The following is a 13,049-nucleotide window of genomic DNA, read 5'->3' on the forward strand; positions in this document are numbered from 1 at the left end:
CCTGGCACATAATAGGTGTTCATTGGATCAAAAAAAAAAAAAAAGTATTGGGCACTAGGCTTAGAACCTGGGTGACAAAATAATCTGCACAGCAAACCCCTGTGATACAGGTTTACCTATATAACAAACCTGCACATGTATCCCTGAACCTAAAATAAACGTTTTAAAAAATAGGTACTCATTAAATATTTCTTGACTGAACAAATGAGTGAATGAATGACACCTGATAGCAGAACTGTGGCCAAAATTTTATTTTGCTATTAATTCAAAATTCTGCAAAGAATTTGTAAGAAGACAAAGACATTAAAGACAGATTTTGCATTGTTTGGTTTTCATTTCTCTCCCTGACCTTAAGATAATTTTATGTACTGAAAGGACCACTGCACTGAGATGCAAGGCGCATTCTGGGCCTTGTCCATCCAGTTTCACACGGTGTATCTTTAAACTGTTCCTCTGTTTCCTTATCTTTAAAACAGGGAAAGGAAATCTCTCTCTTCCTAATTCCCAGCTTCATTGTAAGGTTCAAATGAGATCATATACAAGAAATCCCTCTGGAAGCTGTAAAGCAGCATATCAATGTAAGGCCATCATGTCTTTGTACTAATCACACTCTGTAACTTCACAAAAATAAATGCTGAAGCTGCTTGTTTCCAGAGGTTTAATCGTTTCCACCTGAGGACAGCAGTGACCCAGGCTGGAGAGGAGGTTCCGCCCCGTGGGGTGAGATCCATATGTAGACGAGCCCTGCCCCCTGGTGGAAGGAGATGGGGTGAGTGTGGCTGGCAACGTGGGATGGCCAGGGTCCTAATGACAGATGCTGGCTGAAAAGGAGAATCCACTTATTTAAGCATATACTTTTTAAAGAAATAGTTTGTCATGTTTTCTTTTTGTTGTTTTCATTTGTTTTTTAGATTAACAAAATAAAATTGTATATATTTATGTTGTACAACATGTTTTAAAATATGTGTACTTTTTAAAGAAAACAAAAAACCCCAGCATGATGTTTTAAAATATGTATACATTTTTAAAGAAAAAAAACCCAGCTTTCTTTTGATGAAGAAAAGTTTTTTAAAAAGACAAAAAATGTGTACATTGTGGAATGGCTCAAAGTAATTAACACATGCATTACCCCATATCTGTATCATTTTTTTGTGGCGAAAACACTTAAAATCTACTCTCTTAGCAATTTTCAAGTACGCAATGCATTGTTGTTTATTTTCCTGTTGTAAAATGGCCTTTGGAAACATTTTATTTACTTATAAAGGATGCAGACACATTACACCAATGACTTGTCTAATTATTATTTGGAGTTTAGTGATAAATGAGAAATTTACAATTCTTTATACATTTTGATATTCTAATTTGTTATATTTAAATCTCAACAATTCAATTAGAATCATTTGACAACTCATGCATGTTAAGACTATGGATGGTGTGTACTAGAAAATTTCAGCTTATATATTTCCCTATATGTTATGTACATTTTATTTAACTTTGCTATACTGTGAATATTGTGTACATACTGGACAAATGAGTCCTAATTTTGTAATATCTAGTCTCCAGATATTAAAGAGGTTGCCAATGTTTAAAAAAATAGACTACAAATGGCAACTATAAAGTATTTGTATGAGCATGCATCATAGAGTAATTATTTATGTCTAAATATGTTCACGGTGCCAGAATACCAAGGTCAACTTGAACATATGCCAGGTTTTCACCTGGCCTATCCCTCATGACTCTGAGCAAATTGTTCAACATTTCTGAGTCTCAGTTGCCCTCAACTGCCAAATAAGGGGCTGAATTGATGTCTAAGGCTCTTTGCAACTCTAAAAATATCCTACAACTTTGTCCAGAAAATGCATCTTAGAGGCCACACACAAGCCGCCCTCAGCACCAGCTAATTAGGCTCCAGACAGCTTAGGCCAAGGCACTTCCAGGAGACTACCCCTGACTATTCTGGTGGCAAAACAATTTTATACTTGTCATCACTCCCTGAACCCAGTCAAATCCAACCAAGTGGACTCAAAACCAGTCACGTCCAACCAAGTGCCTCCTACCCCTTGTCCCTCCTTTTTCCTGCCCTGCCAACCCCCTTCATCCCCACCATGGCCTCAAGAGGAAGGAGGCCTCTCCTTGTTCACCTCTCTTTCTCTTCCAGCCTGATATCCCAGCCCTCCACACTCACACACCCAGTAAGGAACAACAACAACAGCAATAATAATGGCTCCCATTCATTGACAGTTTTCCATTTGCCAGGCACTGCACTAAGCATAATCTCATTTAGTTTTTCAACAGGTTTATGAGGTGGAAACTCTTTTTATCCATATTTTGACAATTACATGAACATTTTCTGCAGACCTCTCTGCAAAATAGTTCAATTGAAATGATTTTTTAATAGCATTAACCACTTTCTGGTGAATTGTCCTAACAACTTTTTCTATCAGAAACGTATCCTTCATCCTCCATCTGCATTCCCATCTCTCTCCCCTTCCTCTCATTTTCTCCCACCTCTTTTCCTCTCATCTCCTCTCCATCCTCCTTCTTCACCTCCATCTACTCTTCTGCTCCCACTTCCACACACCTAACATAAGGACTTCAAGGCAGAGTTTGTGTTCTCTAGATCCTCAATGCCACATCTAGCTTTGTGCCACTTAATTCTTATGCTAAGACTCCTCTTTTGAGGCAAATGCCATTCAAAGACCCCTCACTACATACACTCCCCTCCACCTCATTGTCCAAAAACCTTGACACTGGCTCACAGCCCACTTCCTTCTTGTCTCCTGCCATCATGAAAGTTCATGCCTTTACAGATGGTCCATTTAACGTCATAGACAGATAGTTCCTGACCTCCTACTCTCTTGCCTTTCAGGTCCAATCCACTTCTGACTTCTTGTTCCAGTGACTGTTGGTCCAGTCCCACGACTACTCTCTGGACTTTGGTGACACCTGGAGTTGTGCCTACTTTAAAATTCTAAATTCTGGTTTCCACTATCCAACTTTAGCCTGTCATCCTTCACCTTTATCAATCTCCCCCTCACACTCCGCCTGCTCCATGACCTCATAAGGATGCCTAATGACTCACCCTCTGCCCTTTTCTTCAGTCCATCTGTCCCTCTGATTTTACTTTCTTCTTGCTATATGATCATACAGTCAATCGCCTCAACCATTTTCTCAAGAACACCAGAAACTTCTTTGCCACTGTTTCCTTCTTCTGGACCTGTCTTCAAATCCCAAAACCCACATCAGTCTGATCATCATCCTTTCTATTCCTGCACCAGGATTACTTCCAAACATGCAGTTGAACGTCATTATGAATGAGAGCTGGACCTCCAATTTTCTTTTACTCATTGCTAGTCAAGTATTTTTCCAGTTCAGTGTACATATTCTAAACGGTCATTCTTTCTATCAGCCACCTTCATCTGCAACATTCTAGCAACCCCTCAAGTCCAGTTGGTCCAAACCTAAACTCAGTGTCTTCCTCCTCCTCTATTCCCCATCTCAGTGAATATTATGAATTCCCAGAATCTAAAATTAATTACCTAAGAGTTATCCCCAATTCTGCCTTATTCCCTACTCTCCAAATTCAATCATATTACCATATGCTCTCAAAGCCATTTTCTCTGCATCCCCACTGCCTTCATTCTTCTCACCTGGACCATTGTTCCAACCTTGTAATTGTCCACCTTGTTTCATTTCAACGTGATCATGTTGCCCTCTGCTTTTTACTTAGGATTCATTACAAACTCTTTAGACCAGCACAGAAGGCTAACCATAAGCCAGCCCCTGTCTGAATCTGACAATAGATTTCGTAAAGATGGTAATCATGCATTTTTCATTTCTGCATTTAGTTAGCACTATGTCTTTCATTTTAGCACTTAGCATAGAGCACCAGGCATCATAACCATGCTATTTTTAACAAAATAATAGGTCAATATTTGTGTCATTGTCCAAGATAATAAATAAATGTTACAATCATGGTAGGAACAGAGATGTCACTAGTCTCTGTTTTCTAAATACCACATTTTTTTCTGGTGGGGTAGAATATTTGTTTCTGTAGTTAGCAGCCCTTTATACCCCTCAGTGGTAATTGAGACCCTACTGCATCTCACAGAACTCTATCATAATCTTACTTAACTTTATAAAAACTTTGATAATACCTGGCGCCAGGTAATGATAGTACATGCCTAGGGTCTAGATGAAAGTAAAGGATTACTCACTCAAAATTAGAAGTTAAATTAATAAACTTAATATAGAACAGACCCTATTATATTTAAGATAACAAATAGCCCAAAGCAACACCTAGGGATGTTAGACATTAATTATTTTTAAAATCACTCAATTATACATAATTTTATGCTAATCTAGGTGATGCCATTTTTCTTTTGGCATATATAACTCAAATAGGAACGCCCCAATAGTTGTATATAAAAGCCCAAAGAAATCATCAGTGCATGATATTTTGTTCTCCTGGGACGTTACAGTTTCACACAGACAAGGTGAACATTTCTCAAAACACCATGTCTCTCCGATTTTCTAATGGATCCAGGCATGTTTGCTTAAGGTCTGGAGCTGGATCTGTCAGACCACCCAATGGAGGTGCAGGCTTTGCAGGCAGCAGTGCATGTGGCAGCTCTGTTGCTGGAAGTGAATTTTCCTGTGCCTTGGGAGGGGGCTTGGGCAGCGTTCCTGGTGGGAGCCATGCTGGTGGTGCCCTTGGAAATATTGCTTGTATTGGCTTTGCTGGAAGCGAAGGGGGACTCCTCTCTGGAAATGAGAAGGTGACCATGCAAAATCTTAATGACCGCTTGGCATCCTACCTGGATAACGTGCGAGCTCTGGAGGAGGCAAATGCTGAATTAGAGAGAAAAATCAAGGGTTGGTATGAAAAATACGGACCCGGATCTTGCCGTGGACTTGATCATGACTATAGCAGATATCACCTAACAATTGAGGATCTTAAGAATAAGGTGAGAAATCACAGATTTGGAACTATCCCAAGTATTTAAAACTAAGAAATACTTAGCAAAAGATATACAATAAGAAATGTTTTGTGACTGTTATCTGTAACTTGTATTTATTTATTTAAACAATTCTTCCTATTATTCAAAAATGGGCCCTTTGATTCATGAGTTTTAATGTAGTTAAAATGTTATTAGTTCCATTGTTTATGTTGAAGTACATTCATAGGCATATGGATAAAAAAGTATTGTAGTTCTAAAGTTAGGTGAATACAGGACAATGAATAAAACCATGTCTTTAATTTTTAAAAGTTACATTTGAAACATTTTGATTATTACATAAGGAGGTGAGATTTTTATGCAAAACCTTGAGTGCCTTTTTCATTTCCTGAAATAATGAATTACATAAAAGCATACTTACTTGTGTTCTCTGTTTTGGTTTATTCTAGATTATCTCGTCCACTACTACTAATGCTAATGTCATTCTGCAGATTGATAATGCCAGACTGGCTGCTGACGATTTCAGGCTAAAGTAAGTGACAGAAAAAATCCTGCTCTAGAAAAAGGTTTCTATTTATTTAATTCGTTAAATAAAATTTCAGTTTCATCCCAAGTAGAATGAACTATCAACTAAAAGATAAAAGAAAGCAAAGGATTTGTATTATAATGTTACAACTTATACATAGTTATTATATTACTGGAACAAAATATCAATATATTTCTCTGTCTGCCTTGAATACTACCAAGCACAAAGTCGATGCTCAGTAAATCATTAGTCAACTAAGGAAAAACATTAACTAAAATAAAATTCCAAAATGGTGTATTTTTATTTAACTAGGTTATGCTATTGGAATTTGTGTGATGAAATAACAGCCAATTATCCAGTACAGAAGTGGGTGGGGGTAATAGAGGAGGGTTTTCTTCATATATTTTTATACTATTTAGAGTCCTAACTCAATTTCTAATTTTCAGTTTAAAGCAATTGGGATTGAATATTTCTGTTTCTTGAGGTAGTCTTACTGGCACTGAAATTCACTTAAATGCCCCCCAAGGTATGAAAATGAGCTCACCCTTCACCAAAACGTAGAGGCTGACATCAACGGATTACGGCGAGTCCTGGACGAGCTGACACTCTGCAGGACTGACCAGGAGCTGCAATATGAGTCTCTGAGTGAGGAGATGACATATCTCAGAAAGAACCATGAAGAGGTAGGAGAAGTTTTACCTGTAGTCCAATCACAATTCTGTACATTCTAAACTGAGCAGGGGTTGGGGGTTAAAAATCGCAATAGTAATTCAAGTTAATTGTTAAACTTTGCCAACGGATATAGACAGATTAGTCTAAGAATACTACCTACTACCAGGGGATGTTAAAAGGCTTCAATGAGTTGATACATGTCACATGCTCAGAACAGTGCCTGGCATATAGTAATCATTCAATAGATGACAGCTGTCATCCCTAGGATGAATGCCTATGAGGGCCAGGATTTCAGGATTTTTTCCACTGTTCTATTCCCATCAACCTGACATTTAGTCAGTAACCATATGTTGAGTAACTCTCTGGTCTTTAAATCCCTTTCTCGTTTAAAAGAACAACTAACTTCTCTTGGGGGTGCTATGACTGCTTTTGGTGATGGTGGTGATTTTAATTAACAGGTCCCTAATTTTTTTGTTGTTGTTTGTTTTCTTTTGTTTTGAGACAGAGTCACACTCTGTCGCCAGGCTGGAGTGCAGCGGCGCAATCTCGGCTCACTGTAACCTCCACCTGCCAGGTTCAAGCAATTCTCCTGCCTCAGCCTCTGGAGTAGCTGGGACTACAGGCGCGCACCATCACGCCTGGCTAATTTTTGTATTTGTAGTAGAGGAGGGTTTTCGCCATGTTAGCCAGGCTGGTCTGGACTCTTGACTTCAAGTGATCCGCCCGCCTCAGCCTCCCAAAGTGCTGGGATTACAGGAGTGAACCACTGCGCCCAGCCAACAGCTCACTAATTAAATAGATGATTGGCATGAATATGGACCGAATATGTCAATTAAAAAATTTGTGTGCCATAAATTATACACCTGACCACAAACTTTGAGACATAAAGTAACACGTTTGAAAACTTCTCAGACAGAATGTGAACCTGCAATGCCCCTAAAGCCACACTCTTGCTTCCCTCCAGGAGATGAAGGCCTTGCAGTGCGCCGCTGGGGGCAACGTGAACGTGGAGATGAACGCGGCCCCCGGGGTAGACCTCACGGTTTTGTTGAACAACATGCGAGCAGAGTACGAAGCCCTTGCAGAGCAGAATCGCAAGGACGCGGAGGCCTGGTTCAACGAGAAGGTGAGGTGGGCCCCGTCCCCCTGCCCACACCTCCTGGGCGGGTGGGGACTCCGTGTGACCCTTTTGCCCGGCCCTGCAGAGCGCCTCGCTGCAGCAGCAGATCTCCCACGACGCAGGCGCAGCCACCTCCGCCCGGAGCCAGCTCACCGAGATGAGGCGCACCCTGCAGACCCTGGAGATCCAGCTGCAGTCCCTAATGGCCACGGTAGGTGACAGCGAAGGTCAGCCTGGATCCTGTGATTCTAGAAAGGCTCCGAGAAGCATCTCCCTCTGCCCTTCCCTCTTTTTTCTATTACACCTTTGCCTGCAAATACTTAGCAGAGAGTGGAGGAGAGCAGGAAAAACAGATCCGTAGACCCTCAAAATAGAGCTTTTTCTTCCTCCTTGACATCACTGGGGGTTTCCTTCCTGACTGATGCTTAGTGTTCATTTCATGAAAATAGACATTTCACATAGATCCTTTCTCAGGGTAATTCAGTTTAGGCCTACAGAACAAACAGTAGCAGTATTACTCCATCTGAAAATTAGCCACAGGTCTATGATCAGGGGCGTGAGGCTAATGCCACACACGGCGGGGAGCTAGTATCACACCAGCATCTCCTGATACTGATGAAGCCATATTAGAAGCCTGCTGGGATTACAGGCTTGAGCCACCGCACCCGGCCTGTCTTATGATGAATTCTAAGCTCAATCTCCTAGAGCTAGAACACAAGGCAGAGAAAGAGAGGGTACACACCTGAATGCCACATGGGCACTGTCAGGCTCTTCATCGCCACAGAGTCCAGGGTGGAGGTCAGATCCTGGAGGGCACACCTGGGAGTCAGGCCTTCAGCCATTTGGGCACATACCACCAGCTCCTGGCTTACTTCAAACATCAGCATGGAGTCAAAATGGATTAAAGCCAGCCAGGATTAAAAATGGCTTCCCTTCTAGAGTGTGAGCTGGCAGTGCTCAAAAGGCTTGACTTTGAGAATTACGGCATGTATGTGGCCTAAGGACTTCCTTCGTCATAAGAGGTTTCATGCCGCCTGAGGACACCAGGCTGTAACACAAAGAAGAGAGCAGCTATTACCCAAGTGAGTGCAGTGAGCCAAGAAGGAAAAGATGACTCAAAACATTGGGAGATTCTTTGGATTTAGCTGCCCTCTAAACGTGTGTGCTTTCTCCCCATGTCGAATTGAGACGGGAGACTTGTTTTTACACTGACTGGCCCCTAACTTAACCAGGATGGCCCTCTTCTCCTCTCCCTCATCACTGCTGCTAGCGGGTACCCGAGACCCCCTGCCACTGTGGACTCCTGGAACCTTCCTTTCTTCTCCATTTCCCTTCCTTCCTGAACTAGATCCCGGAGGACTCTGTTCCTGCTGCAGGAGCTGTGTGAGTGAATCCTCCCTCTATTTCTGAGCTACGTTGATGGAAATACATTTTTGAGTGCCCAGACCAGAATTGTGAGCATTTTCACATAGAAACAAGGATGTTATAGAGTCTGTGCAGCCAGTGGTACTATAATTTGGGCTCATAGGATAATCCACACACAAAAAGCCCACTTAACACAGGACACTACTGAATTCTAGAATAATAGGAGCATGGTACTTAACTTGCATCCCTGAGGCTCTGTTGTCTTATGATGAATTCTTTTTTTTTTTTTTTTTTTTTTGAGACGGAGTCTCGCTCTGTCGCCCAGGCTGGAGTGCAGTGGCCGGATCTCAGCTCACTGCAAGCTCCGCCTCCTGGGTTTACGCCATTCTCATGCCTCAGCCTCCCGAGAGGCTGGGACTACAGGCGCCCGCCACCTCGCCTGGCTAGTTTTTTGTATTTTTTAGTAGAGACGGGGTTTCACCGTGTTAGCCAGGATGGTCTCGATCTCCTGACCTCGTGATCCGCCCGTCTCGGCCTCCCAAAGTGCTGGGATTACAGGCTTGAGCCACCGCGCCCGGCCTGTCTTATGATGAATTCTAAGCTCAATCTCCTAGAGCTAGAACACAAGTTATTGGCAAGTTGGGAGTTGTCTAAATACATAAATGTTCACATATTTGCTTCCTGTGATGTACAAACTTTCAAGTTCATCCTGTTCTCCTCCCTCTTTGACAAGCCAGCCTTCACAGTGGAAGACTGTGAAGTAGAGATGCTGTCCCCTCTGACTTCTGAGTGTATTAGCAATCATAAAAAGGAATACCCTAGGAGGATGCTTTACCAGGGAAATTAAAGTTTTGAGCTGCCGAGCACACACCTCACTGGAGTCTTGCTACCTGATGCCTCACTCTCCCCATTACCATCCTGATCTCCTTCCACTTAGGTCCTCCTGGAGAGCCCAGCACCCTCCATGTAACACACCTGTTTGCCTAAGTCAGTAGCTCTAAGTCAGTGTTAGGTTCTCAGCCCCATTAGATCCAATGTCTGCCTGTGATGACAAATATTGTGTAATTCCCTCTTTGCAATGCTAGAATGAAGTCACTAGGTAATAGATTTAGAAATACACAAAATTATTTTTTGAAGTATAATACCATAAATGCAATAAAAAGGCAAGTATTTTAAGATAAAATGAATTTACTAGGTAAATACATGGGCCCGACTACTCTAGAAAATGTAATGAAAGAGGCAGAGCCTTGCATCTTCTCTTAATAAATCTTTCATTTTCAACCACGTAAGATCAGAAGTTCCTCCACACAAGAAAAGGGAAATGAAAGAGTGGAAGTTGGGGTGGACACTTGGATAATGACTAATATCAAGAGAAGTAATAATTGCCCAGACATATTTATCTATAATAAAGGAAAGAGGAAAATTACGTTCATTAAAGTAGGGAGCAGATGCCAAGACAAATTACAGACTGTAGAAGTAGCAAAGAGGAAGTATGATATTCATAAGAGTAGTGTCGAAATAATGGCCTGTATTGTGTTATGAGATATAGCTCTTGCCTTGAAATCTCACATCTGCTAAGGCACTCATTCAATCTCAGGTACCTTAATAAAAGACCTTTGATAGAGACCAGAAAATCAAAGATGGATTAGAAAAAAAAAAAAAAAAAACCAGTAGCACAAAAGGCCCTGGAACACTGGCGGGGTGGATCTGCGGGGACAGTAGCAGAGTAACACGGAAACAACAGGTAACTCAGAAATAAATATATAATTTCAAAATACAAGTTTTCCCACACCGATTTTCTATTCTGCTATCCTTAAAAGGCGCTTTAATATATCAGTCAGTTTTAGTAGAAATATAACCTATATGTCACCTATGTCCAGTGGAACATCAAAAGTCTTGTGGGAAAAGGGCCATTTATCCCACATTGGGATCCCAAGTCCATCATGCCTGGCCCTCACTTCATAAATGCCAGCCTCCTTTCTTTCTCATTTGATTGTGACATGCCTCATGAATTTCCACAACTGCCTAGGAAGCAATCCTGCTGGTTACTGAGAAACACTGTTCTACTGGTCTTCAGAGTGTTTTCATCCCTTGCCATGGCTTCTTTGATATCCTCAGAAACACTCCCTGGAGTGCTCCTTGACGGAGACTGAGAGCAACTACTGTGCGCAGCTGGCACAGATCCAGGCTCAGATCGGGGCCCTGGAGGAGCAGCTGCACCAGGTCAGAACCGAGACCGAGGGCCAGAAGCTGGAGTATGAGCATCTCCTCGACGTTAAGGTCCACTTAGAAAAAGAAATTGAGACCTACTGCCGCCTGATAGATGGAGACGGAAAGTAAGTAAAGTCATATGAAAATCCAGTGTTTACTTCTTTTAAGCTACAAACATGGGCTGCCCATTAGCCTTCCATACTTCCAAGCCCTTTCTTTTTCATTCCCACTGCAGAAAAGCATGTCCATCTCTTGCTTTTTTGGAAGAGAGTCATCTTCCAAATCTTGTACATCACAGTGTTCTCCTCTGCCTTAGATGACTGGAACTGTTCCTGTAGCCATTTCCATCTGTTGTCCATGTTAATCACTGTGGGTTTAAAGATTCTCTCCACCTCTCACAAGCAGGCTTTATCCTTCTTTCAGTGCATACCTAATATAACTGCTGCCCTGAAATAAATGTACTCTGAACAAACCACCTGGATCCATATATATGTATGTATGTTCTTAAGTTTTAAATTTTTGGGTGTAAAAAAAATCAGATGGAAATAAGATTTATTTAAACTCTCTCTTTAGATAACATTTAATTACTTTCAACTCCTACTCATAAAAACCTTAAGAGTTTCCTCTATAGAAAACTAAGACCTGTTTTTGGCATACAAATTTCACTTGAGTTCATTGAGTCAATGAATATTTCTTAACTGATAGTAAGCAGAAATATAAAAGAATAAATTATATTTCTTTTACAGTTCATGCTCCAAATCAAAGGGCTTTGGATCAGGAAGCTCTGGAAATTCATCTAAAGGTAATAAAATCTAGTTCTACCTTTTTTTTTTTTTTTTTTGAGAAAGAGTCTTGCTCTGCTGCCCAGGCTGGAGGGCAATGGTGCGAACTCAGCTCACTGCAACCTCCACCTCCTGGGTTCAAGTGATTCTCCTGCCTCAGCCTCCTCAGCAGCTGGGATTACAAGCACCCACCACCATGCCCAGCTAGTTTTTTATATTTTTAATAGAGACAGAGTTTCACCATGTTGGCCAGGCTGGTCTCAAACTCCTGACCTCAAGTGATCTGCCCACCTCGGCCTCCCAAAGTGCTAGGATTACAGGCGTGAGCCTCCACACCAGCCCTCTAGTTCTATTTCTATCAGAGCAATACTTTTACGTTAATGGCAGTCATACACTACAACCGTAGTCAATATTTAAGTAATTTTAACTAAACTGTTCTGAATGGGAAGTATTAAGTGGCTAAAACTATCCCAAGCTATTATTATAAATATACACTTACTCCCTCAATCAAAAATATGCATAATATATTATATTGAACTAGCAGTGGAATTGTCACGTAATCTTTTTGGTTGAATATATGTATTCTTATGTTTTATTTCTAGATTTATCCAAAACCACACTGGTAAAGACAGTGGTTGAAGAGATAGATCAACGTGGTAAAGTTCTTTCATCAAGGATTCACTCCATTGAAGAAAAGACATCTAAAATGACCAACGGCAAGACAGAACAAAGGGTTCCTTTCTAGCTGTCATTTTAGATAAAAGAATAATTTGGGAAAGGATCCTATACAATTGTGTTATTCTAAATATCAGAGAGAATATACACACTTTTTACTTTTAAAGATAAGTTACTTAGCAAAAATATCTGTTTTCTTAGTTTTACAGGATGTTGGGTGTTTGTTTCCAATAAATAAAAAAGTGGATGTGCATTCATTTCCATTCACTGATGACTAATAAATAATTATTTGTGATTTTTTTTCTCTGTCTAATTCATAGAGAAACATTTGTGGAATATATTTTAATTGCCTTTCACTGTTGTTTTAAATAACAGTCAATACCGCCACATGGCATTTGAATATTAAACATTCACTAGGCATAATCTTTAAATCACACCATGTCTATGTGGGCAAATAATCAAAAAATTCAGAAATTCTCCTGTGACTGAAAAGCCTCACCACTAGATGACGCATTCCCGGTATTTTACCAAGAGCCTCTCTCAAACTCTTCTTTTCACAATACCCAGGATATCATTCCTCGTCTAAACAGGATAATCTCCAGAAAACTCCACAGCAATATGGCTTGTGTCAGTGACACTTTTCCTAGAACAGGGATCAGAAGCTTTTTTTGTGAAGACTCAGATAGTAAATATTTTAGGCATGGCAGGCCATACAGTCTCTATTTCAACTACAAACCTCA

At 40.8% G+C, this 13,049-nt stretch overlaps 1 protein-coding gene and 1 long non-coding RNA gene across 2 annotated transcripts in view; one reads left to right on the plus strand and one right to left on the minus strand.

The window, feature by feature from the left end:
- Positions 1-2,516: 2,516 nt before the first annotated feature.
- Positions 2,517-13,049, minus strand: part of LOC117067054 — a 49,421-nt gene continuing 38,888 nt past the window's right edge. Inside the window, exons 4-5 of the long non-coding RNA XR_004430587.1 lie at positions 8,019-8,324; positions 2,517-6,183 (exon numbers count right to left, since the gene is read on the minus strand). This is a non-coding gene — a long non-coding RNA (uncharacterized LOC117067054). The remainder of the gene's footprint in view (positions 6,184-8,018; positions 8,325-13,049) is intronic.
- On the plus strand, positions 4,452-12,609 carry KRT28 (keratin 28). The gene is made up of 8 exons (XM_033183097.1): positions 4,452-4,967; positions 5,408-5,490; positions 6,011-6,167; positions 7,121-7,282; positions 7,362-7,487; positions 10,760-10,977; positions 11,599-11,654; positions 12,237-12,609. Exons 1-8 carry the CDS (start codon positions 4,452-4,454, stop codon positions 12,377-12,379), a joined length of 1,461 nt encoding a protein of 486 aa, XP_033038988.1. The 3' UTR covers positions 12,380-12,609.

This window comes from Trachypithecus francoisi, unplaced genomic scaffold (assembly GCF_009764315.1).
Source record: "Trachypithecus francoisi isolate TF-2019V2 unplaced genomic scaffold, Tfra_2.0 Lachesis_group20, whole genome shotgun sequence".
NCBI classification, from domain to species: Eukaryota; Metazoa; Chordata; class Mammalia; order Primates; family Cercopithecidae; genus Trachypithecus; species Trachypithecus francoisi.